Source organism: Tilletiopsis washingtonensis (assembly GCF_003144115.1).
Source record: "Tilletiopsis washingtonensis strain MCA 4186 unplaced genomic scaffold FA09scaffold_1, whole genome shotgun sequence".
Taxonomy (NCBI): Eukaryota; Fungi; Basidiomycota; class Exobasidiomycetes; order Entylomatales; genus Tilletiopsis; species Tilletiopsis washingtonensis.
Genome location: NW_020311998.1, coordinates 897,806 through 909,857, shown reverse-complemented (window position 1 = coordinate 909,857; position 12,052 = coordinate 897,806). Strand labels below are relative to the sequence as shown.

Below are 12,052 nucleotides of genomic sequence, written 5' to 3'. Positions count from 1 at the left end.
GCCGTGGGAGCGCCGCTCTGGCCGCCCCTCCCGTCCATCGCGAGCATGACGCCCGGCTCCGAGGCACAAGCGCGGCAACAGTTGACCTCTGCAGAGCGTGTCATGCGTGACAGCAGCAGGAGCTCAATCACCAGAGCAAAGCGCCGCGAGCGACTCCAGCTGCCCTGCGAGCCCTCTGGGCCGTCCTCGCACCTCGTCGACGAGCAGACGGCTGACGCAGGTGCAAACGCAGCAAGAGCTCGGCTCCTCGCAGCCGCGGCGGCGGCGGCCTCCACACCGCGCGCGGCCGCCGCGCACGTCCAGCCACACCTGCTCCGCGTCACGTGCTGCGCTTCAATGCTGCATCAAGACGCTGCGGCGGTGCGAGGTGTGCAGCGCGGGTTCGTACGTCCGAGACAAGCTGAGCACTGATGCAGACGCTGCGCCGAGTGGCTGTTGGCGAGCGAGCGAGCGGAGGCGCGTGAGGGGCTGCCCCGGATGGAGCGAGCCGCGCCCGAGTCCCGCAGCGAGGCGCGTAAGGTGGTGCCGTGGCAGCGGCTGGCGGCATCGGCTCGGCCGCGCGACCCTGCTCACCTCTCCCACATCCGCCTCCTCGTCCCGCACGCTTTCTCACTCGCGCGCTCTCAGCGCCACTACGGCGCACGGCCCCTGCTGCCAAGTTCGCGCTCTCCGCCGGCACCATGGAGTGGCGGTCCGCGAGCGGCGCCGACGGCGCGGCGCCCGACGCGCTCGTGAGCGTCGTGCCGCCGGCGCCGTCGCGCGCCTCGTCGCTGCTCGTCACACTCGTGCTGTGTCTGCTGGCCGCGCTCGTGCTGCGCACCGTGCTGCCGCGCCTGCCACGCCTTCTCTTCCGTGGCCGCCTGCGCGTGCGGCGCGCGGGCCTGCGAGGCGTGCGCGGCATCGAGTGGAGGCAGAACGGCTTTGTGCGCAAGCGCTCGGCCACGGGCACGGCGGTCGGCGCACGCGAGGACGACGGCCTCGTGGTGCGTGTGCAGCACGTCTATCTCGTCTTCCACGGCTGGCGCCGGCGGTCAGGCGGCAGCAGCGCCAGCGAGACGGCGACCGCACGCACAGCAGAGCCGGCGCTCCCCGACGGCGACAACCCGCGCCCTGCAGTCGCCGCTCCGACCGCTTGGATCACGATTCGCATTCAGGGCGTGGGTGTGCGACTCGCCAAAGCTGCCACCAGCGCAGAAGCGCACGCAGTACAGGCACGCGCGGCAGAGGCGCGCCGCCGAGAGATGGAGGAGGAGGCCCATCGCAGAGCCGAGGCTGCCGAGGCGCATCTGCAGCGCCTCATCGCTAGCACGCCGGATGCCTCGGCGCTGGCGAGCATGTCGGAAGATGCCGAGGGCGACACATCTCTAGAGTCGGTAGTTTCGCCGCCCAGTCCCTCGAGGGACACCGGCGACACGCGCCGCGCCCCTCCACCACGACCAGAGGACGCACATGGCCTCCCTCTGCGTGGCGCACTTCTCTTCGCCTTCTTCCTGCGGTATCGCGTCCTGCCGGTCGTGCGGATACAGTCGCTTCGTCTCGCACGAGCGCTCGTGTACGTCGTCGTCTCTGCGCTGCCAGCGCTGACCTCGTTCGTCGATGTCGAGCTGCAGCGTGCCGAGGTGTTCGTGCAGGACGCCGAGTCGGTCTTGCGCATCGGCCGCATGACCTTTCTGGTCAGCATGGCCGTCGCAGACGAGCCAGAGACTGGCGAGACTGGCGCGACAGACGAAACGTCGCGGCGATGCGCCAGCAGTGCCAGCTTTGCAGGCCGCGTCTCCGCCGCCTTCAAGGAGATGCCAGGCCGCCTGGGCTCCGGCGCAGCTGGCGCTGCGACGTACATCAAGGCCAACCTGCCGGCGGGCCGCGCCAGCCTGCAAGTACGCATGGAGGGGTTGCAGCTCTTCGAGGCAAACCACGAAGCGCCGCATGGCGAGCGGCCGAAGGCCCGCCTGCCCGAGTCGCGGCCATCCTCTCCTTCGCCGCAGGCCTGGCGCGGTCCCTCGTCCCGCATGGCGCGGCGGCCTACCTCTCCGCCCGAGACGCCGGTCCGCTCAGGGTCGACAATGTCGCCGCTGCTGCGCAGTGCATCATCGGCCACGCCGTCCTCTCCGCAGCTGCATGCTTCGCGCGCAGGCATCGATGCGGTGCCGGCTCAATGGCTGCCTTTCAGCGCCACTCCTCCGCAGGAGCCGCCGACGCTCAAGCGTTCACACAGCGCGTCTGGCATCGCTACCCTGTCGACGCAGCCGCTGAGTGGCTGGACGGATCGCTGGGCAGACTGGGCGCTCGAGCCCTTCCCCAGCTCCAGCTACTCCTCCGACACGGGCTGGGCGAAGGGCGAAGCGCGTGGACCGGTGCCTGAGGGCGCGCGTCTGCTGGCGCTTCCCGACGTCAGCGTGTTCGAGCTCGGCATTGCGCTCGATCCCAACCTCGCCATCGGCGCGCGCGAGACTGTGAGCTTGAGACTGCAGCTCGCCGCAGTGACTGTGGGCATGGACGCCGTCGCCCGTACTCTCAGCGTGCTGGAGCAGCGCAAGTCGATGCACCACGGCTTCGCGCCGACGAAGAAGGGCCTGGACGGGTGCGTACTGGCGAGTGGCCTGCCTGCTCCCTATCTGATTCATTCTGTTTGCAGCACGAGGTCACAGGTGTCGAAGCACTTCGCACAGCAGCGGCGTGAACCTGCGGCACGGATGCTGTACGCGCTCAGCTCTGTCTCCATCACCGTACCTAGCGCTCTCTTCCTGTCCGACATTCAGACAGCTTCCCTGGCGGTGACGCAGCAGGTGCGCGAGGGCGACAAGACGCTGCCGCGCTCGCTGCAGTTCCGCGCGACGCTGCGGCACCTCAGCTTGTCGCTCCGCACGAGCGATGCTGCCGACGCACGGCATCGTCACTGGCTGGGCTCGTGTGGCGTCAAGGGTAGGCGGGCAGAGCCGACCAACATGCCGTCAGTCTCGCGCAGCGCCATCGGCGGCCTCAAAAAGGGCATCCAGGACCGCTTCCGTTGGGCTGCGCTTCGGTCACGCGCGCGCTACGTCGAGCATCGGCAGGCATTCACGCTCGAGGCTGGCATGGAGAGCTTGGAGGCTCTCGTCGGCACGGAAGGTCGCTCAGTCGAGCTGGCGTCCGAGCTGCTCCTGCTGCGTGAGGCGAAGCTCTCTGCTCGCTCCACCTGGACACCGTTCGGCTTGCTCCCAACTCAGTGCCCGGTCGACTCGCCACTGGCCGCGCAGTACTTTGTCGGTGACCCAAACGAGCAAGTTGCCGTCATCGAAGCCTCGGTGCGGCAGGTGCATGGCGAGACGAGCCTGCAGCACGCAGCAGCGCTGGGCACCACTCTGGCGGCCCTGCTTGCAGAGCGGAAAAGCGCGCGTGCCAAGGTCGGCCTGCAGGATGAGCGTCCACCGAAGCCGCCAGGACCTGCGTTCCAGCCGCCGCGGCTCTTCTTGGGCGCTGCCGTTCACGACTGCTCCTACCACCTCAATCTCGGACCGCAGAAGCGCGCCGGCACCGACGCCCTCTTGGGCGAAGTCAGCCTCATTGCGAATGCCCCGCGACTGTCGCTCACGCTGCAGACCGCGTACCAAGACGCATACGTCGGGAGGACCGAGAATGAGCGGCGACACGCCTGGAAGACCTACTCGAGGGCCGCGAAAGACAAGACAGACAGCCCGCCGACTCTCCGGCCGCCTCTCGCGCGCATGCACTCGTCCAGCTCGACCGTCTCGGCCGCGTCCCACGAGGCAATTCCGCCGCCCGCTCCGCCGAAGGAAGGCATGACGATGGACGAGGCCCTGGCTCAGATGCGCGAGCTGCAGCAGCAGTCTCACGCAAGTGGCGAGAGAGGGCCGCCGCTGCACGCGCGTCCGAACTCCTCGGCGTCTGACCGACGTGCGGCTGCGTCGGCGAGGGACCGCCGCGGCAAGCACCCCACGCCACGAGCGATCAGCGGGCCGCCTGAAGCCAATCTGCGCTACACGTTCGACGCACGGGTGGCCTGTGAGCCCATCGAGGCGTTCTTTGCCGTGACGGGCGATGACAACTCGTCTCGGCGACGCAACGACACGCCGACGGCTGGCCGCCACCTGCCGCGCTTGGGCATGACGCGCCATCACTTGCTGCTCGTCAGCGCCATCGAGTCGAAGATCAACGGCCACGTGCCGGGGTTTCAGGACTGCATGGACACGGTGGAGCTGGCTCCGAAAAGGGCCGCCGCAGACGTGGTCGTGTCTCTGCAGGAGCTCGACATCGACATGTGGCACCCTGCTGCTCTCGGCGCGACTCGAGGCCTCGTGCGGGTGCTGTCCGACGCGGCAGCCCTGGCTAGCCGGCTTCGCACCGCTGGCACAGCGCTGCAGTCGTCCGATTCTGCCGCATCGCCAGCGCCCGCCGTCAAGCCGCTGATCGACAGGGTCCCGGCCACCGACTGCAGCCTGTACGCGTCCGTCGGCGCGATCATCATGCACGTCGGCGGCAGCGATGTCAACTGCGACCCGCACATGTCGCGCGGCGTGGGCTTTGAGGCCAAGCGTGTGGTCTTTGAGGCGGTCTCGACGAAGTACGATGCGCGGCGTGCGCCCGACATCAGCGCTGGCTGGGGCTCGCGTACGGCGCTCGAGCTGCCGGAAGAGCTCATGCTCAGTGCACATGCCCTCGCTTCGCGGCACAGCAAGGCGGCGGCGGCAAAGCTCAGCCTCTTCGAGATCGGCCTGTTCCCTATCCTCGATGCAGAGCAGGCGCTGCAGCAGCACATGGACGGAGGCACCGGGCGGACGCGGCGCGGCATGCACAGGGAGTCCTCGTCTGAGGCTACTGCGGCACTCATGGCGTCGCCCTCGATCTTCGCGCCGGCCGTGTGGGAGTTCCAGAAGACGCGGCCTCAGCAGACGAAGAAGAAGCCGACGCACACCAAGTTCCGGCAGCAAGACCGCTCCAACTTCATCTTCTGGATGCCCTTCTCGGCCACCAAGGCCTTCTTGCGACCGCCTGGCGCCGTGAGCGGCAAAGTCGGCAAGCGCGCTGATGAGATCACGGTCACGTCGGAGGGCACGCCGCTGCTCGCCCTGAAGATCGAGCTACTGCACACGTACTGCATCCTGAACGCGCTCGCTGCCCTCAAGGGCCTCGTGCCGCAGCGTCGCGAGCCGGCAGAGCGGGAACATGAGGGCAAGGCGGCAGAGCCCTCCCCGCCGACAGCGTACCGGCCGTCCTTCAGCGTCGCCATCGACGTGCAAGAGATCCACATGAGCATCCGTCTGCCGAGCGAGGTCAACCTCTTTATGCAGCTCAGGCGCCTCGACCTGCGCCTAGTCGACCGCGACAATCTGTCGCTCGCTCTGGAGCAGGTCATGGCCGCTGTCGAGACCCCGCAGCGGCCGTCCAAGGGCCTGTGGGAGGAGGCCGTCCGCTTCCGCGACTGGAAGTTTCAGGTGCACCTGCCCGACCGGCACACCGGACGCAAGCTCGAAGTGGCGGTGAACGGCGATGGCCTGCGCATGCGCATCCCCTTCGGCTATCCGGTGCATCCGATCATCGACAATGCTGCCGTGGCGTTCAAGACAACCAAGCAGCTGGTCGCGCAGTTCGTCAAGGGCTCCAAGGAGTCGGTCATCTTTCCTGTGCCCGAGGACCCGAAGCATCTGCCGAAGATCTCCGTGAACGTGCGCATCTTCGTCATCGAGGCGCAGGACGACCCCATCGAAGTGCGCCTGAACAGCATCTGGCGCGCCGGCGGCGACGAGAACCAGGCTCGCATGGAGCGCGACGTGGCCTTCGCCGACAAGGTCAACTCGATGCGCGAGAGTGCCGAAGACGATGCCGCCTCGTTTCTGTCCCACGCGGCCGGAAGCGTCCGGACGACCGCGACGGCGAGCACGAGCGGAGCTGCCAGCGGACCGGCGACAAGCATGCATAGCCCGTCGAGCGCCAGCTTGCCAGCTGATCTGCCTCAGCGTACCAGCTCGGACTCGGAGCACGCCGAGCACGATCCGGCTGCGGTCAACCAGCACTTCCAGCAGCGCACGAGCGCAGCCGTCAAGAAGGCACGCGAGCAGCTCGACGCCTTCAATGCCTCGAGCTGGATCCGCCGCTCGAAGAACGCGTACCTCGAGATGAGCCGTCGTGAGGAAGCAGCGGCCCGGCGCATCTACGGCCGCTACCCGACACAGCGCGTGTCCAGCGAGCTGCCGATCAAGATGATCACCCCGGCGCGCGCTCCGCCGCTCTTCCGCTCGAGCATGAGCAAGCTGGCCCTCGACATTGGGCCTCCGTCCTTCGCGCAAGACAAGCTCCGCGACTTCATCCATGAGCAGGGCAACGGCGTGCCGCGCGACCTCGGCTACTCTTTGCTCGTGCCGATGCACCTGCGCTGGCGCATGGCCGAGTGGCGCATCCAGCTGCGCGACTACCCCATGCCGCTGCTCCACATTCCGCCGATGCATCGCGACCAGCCAGACGACCTGCGCTCGTGGGATCTGGAGGGCGACGTCGTGCTCGCCGAGCACTGCGGCGGCCGCGAGTCGATTCGCCACGTGCCGGCTGTGGTGGTGCCGGCGGCGACGGGCCTGGCCGACGCCAAGGAGTACGGCATCTCCGTGCCGAAGATGGCCATGCCGGTCAAGTTCTACGGCTCGCCGACCATCAGGATCAACACGTCGTACCCGACGCGCGCGACGTGGGGCCAGTCGATGCAGCCGGCCATCCACGACATGACGCGCGTGCTCGACACGGTCACCAGCCCGCCGCACGATCCGTCTGCTAAGCTCGGCTTCTGGGACAAGGTGAGCTGCAGAGGCGAATGGGCTTGAGTGCGCAGCTGACCGGTGCTCTTGCAGCTTCCGCTGGTGGTTCACGGCCGATTTGGCATTCAGTTCGTCGGCGACGGCGAGCTGCACCTCTACCTCGTAAGTGCCGCGATGATCTAAGAGTCTGGCCGCTGACGCATGCGCGTCTCACAGAAAGGCAGCCGCGACCCGTACTCCATCCTGGGCCACGGCTCCGGCTGGGTCATGTGCTGGCGCGGCAACGTCGACGTGCGCCTCAACCAGCAGAACCCGGACCAGGAGGTGTTCCAGATCCTGTCCCACCAGTTCCTGCTGGCCATCCCAGACCTGCGCGACTACATCGACCAGGCCGCCACGGGTGTCACGGACAAGCGGCAGGACCCGGACGAGTCCGACCGCCGGTCCGGCAACGCGACGCTGCTGTCCGCGGGCCATCGCTACACCGAGGAGATCGACTTCCGCAAGATCGTGCTGCGGCTGACGAACGGCGTGCGCTGGGGCATCGGCATCAAGTGCGAGCGCACCTGTACCGACGAGACGTGCAAGCGCACGCCGCGCTGCTCCGGCCCGGCCTTCTACCGCGAGTGCCGCTTCTTCGACGCCAAGCCGCACTGGGAGGTGCACACGCGGACGAAAGAGTACCTGGACACGCTGCCCGAGAGCGAGAGGGTGCGTCTCTTGCTGCCTAATGTTTCTGCTATACTGACGCCTCGGCACCGCAGGGTGACTCGTTCGCTGGCTACCGCACCGACCACATCCACTTCTCGCTTTCCATCTTCTCCCGCCCAGACGGGCTGCAGGACTACACCGTCCGGCCGTCAAGCAGCTCGACGGCCGGCGACTCGTCGGCCAACAACTTCTACTTCACGCCGCTGGCGTGGGAGAACTTCTGGGCGTGGATGCGCCTGTTCAACGGCGCCATGAGTCTGCCCATCCGCCAGGGCCCGCTGTTCCCCGAGGCGCAGGTGCAGTCGCCCAAGTTCGGCCGCCACCTCGCCACGCTCAAGTACCGCTTCGACCTTGCTCCGCTGTTCATCTCGCACGTGTATCCGCAGGACATTCGCGCCGACTGGGCACCGGGACGCACCACGCTCATCGGCGTCAAGGCGCGCGTCGGCACCTTCCACCTCGACATGCACCAGCGCCAGCAGGAGATGCTCAAGGACCGGCCCGAGTTCGGCGACAGCAAGAAGAAGGTGTTCCACAAGCCGTTCTACGAGGCCGAGATGGACCTGGACAAGATCGACCTGCGCACGCTCTGCGCGCAGTTCACGGAGCCAGACAAGCGCCTCTTCCCGTCGGATGAGGACCCCGTCAGTGCGGCAGCTGAAGGCGAGAGGGACATCTTCGCCGGCGACTGCACGCTCTCTGACCGCGACCTCGAGTGGCTCGACATCCGCGACTTCATCGAGGTCGACTGGAAGCCGCCGGAGTCCGGCGAGGATCCGAAGGTCAAGCTGGCGCAGGCCATGGTCTGCCCGCACTTCAACTACCATCGCCGGCTCGAGTCGCAGCGCGAGCGCTCGCACCGCACAGCCAGCCAGGCCAGCCAGTCGAAGCAGAGCAGGCGCGCGACAGAGCAGCAGCAGGAGGAGATCCTGCGGCTGGAGTTCACCAAGTTCGGGCGCGAAGACTCGCACACGTGCCTGGTGGGCCAAGGCCCGCACTCGTTCGACGTGCAACAGGCTCTGGGCGACGAGCGCATCAGTCAGCTGCATGCCGAGCTCGACAAGCTCTGCGGCGCCGATCGCGACCATGAGGCTGCTGCTAGCCTGCGGAAGAAGATTCAGCTCATCACCACCTACCTCTCTGCGCTGAAGCACGAGCACCGAGTGCCGGACAGTCGCGAGCCTCCGACGGCCTTTCCCGTGACAAAGGGTAGCGCGGGCCACGGCTCGGACAAGCTGGCCATGCCACACATGTACGCGGACTGGGAGTCGTTCAACAACCGCCATCTTGTGCACAACCCGACGATCTTCTTCAGCAACACAACGCGAGACGTGCTGCTCAAGTACTACCTCAGCTCGCGCCAGCGTCGCGGTGTGGTGCACCATCTCACCGCTCGCGCCGTGCGCTACATCCGCGAGCTGTCGGCGCGGCACGAAGGCGAGGATCACGAGGACGAGAGCAAGAGCCACGCAGATGAGGACGCAGATGAAGCCTCAGATGCGAAGCGCCACGGCAGCACCTCGAGCCGCGGATCTCGCCGTCGGCGACAGCAGAGTCGCAAGCGGACACGCGACACTGACGGCGCCACACCTGTCGAGGAGAAGAAAGCCATCGATCTGCTGCAGGGACTGCTGACGCAGACGGCTAACCAAGTGATGGTCGAGAGCCCCACCGAGGACGGTCCGGATTCGTCACTTCTCGATGATGACATCGACGCGAGCGAGGGCATCTCGGATCAATTCGACGTGCGGCGGAGCACAATCTGCGTGCTGATCAAGCCGCAGATCGTGCTCCGCAGCGAGATGGACGAGCGCTCCACGATCGTGCTCACGGCAACACGCACCCGCCTGCGCAACTTCTCCGTCATCGACCCGCGGTCGGAGGAGGACTCGGTCAACGAGCGCGTGCTGCACCGCAACTACTTCACGCTCGACGGCCTCCAGGCCTTCCACCCGAGCGACAGCTGCACCTTCCTCGCCACGGCCAACGAGCGGTCCGGCTTTGTCTATGTGCCGCTCGAGACGCTCGTCGACTTCAGAGTGAGTGTGCAGCGACGCTGTGCAGAGGCCCGGCTCACATCATGGCGTCGCAGTACGAGACGAACGACTTCGATCGCGTGGTGCCGCACACTGACGCGAGCGTGCGCTACGACAAGTTCAACAAGCTGCGTCTCAACGACTCGTCCCGTCCCGTCGCGGCAGACGAGACCGGCAGCAATCCTGCCATCGACCACCTCGTGCACCACATGGACCTTGCCCGCCTGCGCTGCCCACGCTTCGGCGTCGTGGCTGATGCGAGCCACTTCGCCGCCATCTACAACGTGGTCACCGACCTGCTGCTCTATCGCGATCCCGCGTACCGCGAGCACTCGAAGCGACTCGAGACAATGCTCTTCAGCCACGACTTCAGCGACACGTCGGGCCTGTCCGAGGTGGTCGCTGGCCTGCAGTACCGCATCCGCCACGCGCGCGAGCTGCACGCGCAGTATCTCATGCACTTTGAGCACCTCAACGAGCACGGCCGACTCGATCTGCTCGCGCTCAAGGCGGAGATGCAGGACATGCTCGACGAGCTCAACCTCATCATGGAGGCGATTGCAACCTCCGAGGAGCACTCCTCCGGCTCAGACAAGGACAAGAAGTCGGCGCTGCGCGTCGAGGCCGTGGCCCAAGACATCACCTGGAGCATGATGGGCGCCGACGAGGGCGAGCTGCTTGCGAAACTGTCGGTCAAGGGTGCCAGCTTCACCTGGCTGAACAAGGTCAGTCGCGAGCTGTTCACAAGCTCTGCCTGCTGCTGACCCTGATGACGCGCAGACCGACAACTCGGCGGCCAACACGCTGTCGATCGCCGACCTCTCGGCTGTCAACGTGCATCCCGACGCCTTCTTCGCCGAGATCTTGTCCAAGTACAAGAAGGGCGCCGCGGCAAACCACGCAATGGCGCAGCGCGGGCGATTCCTCGACGCAATGTGGTCAGTCATGGCACCCGTCGGTGGCATCTCGATCGTGGATCAGTTCGACTTCAAGCTGCACCCGATGCGCCTGCAGCTGGAGAGCAAGGTCGGCTCCCAGCTCATGGAGTACATCTTCGGCTCGAAGCGGGAACGTGAGCGTCGCAATCAAAAGCAGAAGGCGGACGAAGACGAGTCTCGCTCGCCGGACGCGACCGACTCAGCCAAGACGGCAACGTCTGCGAAGAGCAAGCGGACCCGCGGCGGGCGTCTGACGCGGCTCTTCCGGTCCGGACACGGCAACGAGCGTAGCGAGGCCAGCGAAGAGGCTCGCGTCAGTCCGCCGACTGCGTCCGTCCGTGGCTCAACGGAACTGGTCGGAGACCGACCGCGACGTCCCAGCAGCACTCGCTCGGCGAGCTACACGAATGGCAGCGGGCGTGACTCGTCACGCTCGCGCCCAGCGACGCCGCAAGGCGCCGGATCTCGCCCAGACTCGGACGAGGAGTCTGATCCCGACAGCCACATGGCGATCGTGAGCCGTAACGCAGCGGAGATGCGGCAGCGCGCGGCGTCGAACCGCACGTTTGTGCTCGTCAAGATCTCCGACACGATCTTCAACCTCTCGTACAAGGGCGAGAAGGAGAAGAGCATCACGAATGTCTACGACCTTGTCTTCCACTCGCCGAACATCGAGTACCGCAACCGCACGTGGGCGTACGTCGACCTGGCGAACCACTTCAAGCGCGACATCATCCGCGCCGCGTGGGGCCAGAAGACGAGCATTCTGCGCGGCGTGCTCAATCACCGGCCGCGGCGCACCTCGCTGCGCGCACATCTGCCTGCGCGCATCGCCTCGGGCGCCGGCCTCAGCGTGCGCGTGGAGCCGCCGACGCCGACGAGCAGCATGCTACTCTCGCGCGACGACGAGCCGGACACGCCCGAGTCGCCGCAGTCGATGCTGAGCGATCTCGAGGAGGATGGCTCGTCGGACGAAGAGGCCGAGCAGGAGCGCGAGGTGCCCGAGAGCGATGCCGACGAGCCGCACTCGGGCAACACGACGGCCTCTCGCGCATCCACTGCCAGTCCCGGCCGCTTCTCTCGCTTCATCACGAAGCGCCTCCGGCCGCGCTCGGGCTCGGGCTCGAGTGGCGCCACGCACGAGACGGTGCGCATGGATCGCGACGACTCGCACTCGTCAGATCCCGACGGCTCGTCTCCCGGCCTGCGCAGTCCCGGCGAGGAGGCGCGGCGCATGCTGCGGCCCACCGACACGTTTGCGTTCAGCGAGCACGGCGCCTCCCTGCCGCCGCGTGGCAGCTCGCGCCAGTCATCGCCGGCGCCCCGAGCGGGCAGCCTAGGCGACCGCCGCGCCAGCAGCCCACTCTCCTTTCTCATGAGCCGACGACCAAGCAGCCCGCTGGGCCGCGAGGGCGACGGACCCGGCGACTCCGAGGACGCCGATGGCTCCCTCGCTGCCGCGGCCGCCGAGCGCACGCGCGCCCTCTTCGGCCTCGGCCGCCGCTCCTCCTCGCCCGCGCCCACTCCGTCGTGACAGCGCCATGCGGGCATATCTGCGGACTTCACACTCATCTGTACTTGTATCTGCAACGAACGTATTGTTAATCCGAGGCGAGGCGGAGCA

The 12,052-nt window shown here is 67.1% G+C and overlaps 1 protein-coding gene across 1 annotated transcript; it reads left to right on the top strand.

The window, feature by feature from the left end:
- The first annotated feature begins 591 nt into the window (after window positions 1-591).
- FA09DRAFT_327313 (hypothetical protein) lies at window positions 592-12,037 on the top strand. Its single transcript, XM_025741361.1, has 7 exons — window positions 592-2,581; window positions 2,636-6,782; window positions 6,837-6,905; window positions 6,960-7,454; window positions 7,508-9,493; window positions 9,547-10,215; window positions 10,271-12,037. The coding sequence occupies exons 1-7, from the start codon at window positions 681-683 to the stop codon at window positions 11,960-11,962; spliced, it is 10,959 nt and encodes a 3,652-aa protein (XP_025601660.1). The 5' UTR covers window positions 592-680; the 3' UTR covers window positions 11,963-12,037.
- The last annotated feature ends 15 nt before the right edge of the window (window positions 12,038-12,052 follow it).

Coding starts and splice junctions, on each gene's coding strand:
- FA09DRAFT_327313 (XM_025741361.1), top strand. CDS start 681: ATGGAGTGGCGGTCCGCGAGCGGCGCCGACGGCGCGGCGCCCGACGCG. Junction 2,582..2,635: donor ACGAAGAAGGGCCTGGACGG/GTGCGTACTGGC, acceptor TTCTGTTTGCAG/CACGAGGTCACAGGTGTCGA. Junction 10,216..10,270: donor GCTTCACCTGGCTGAACAAG/GTCAGTCGCGAG, acceptor GATGACGCGCAG/ACCGACAACTCGGCGGCCAA.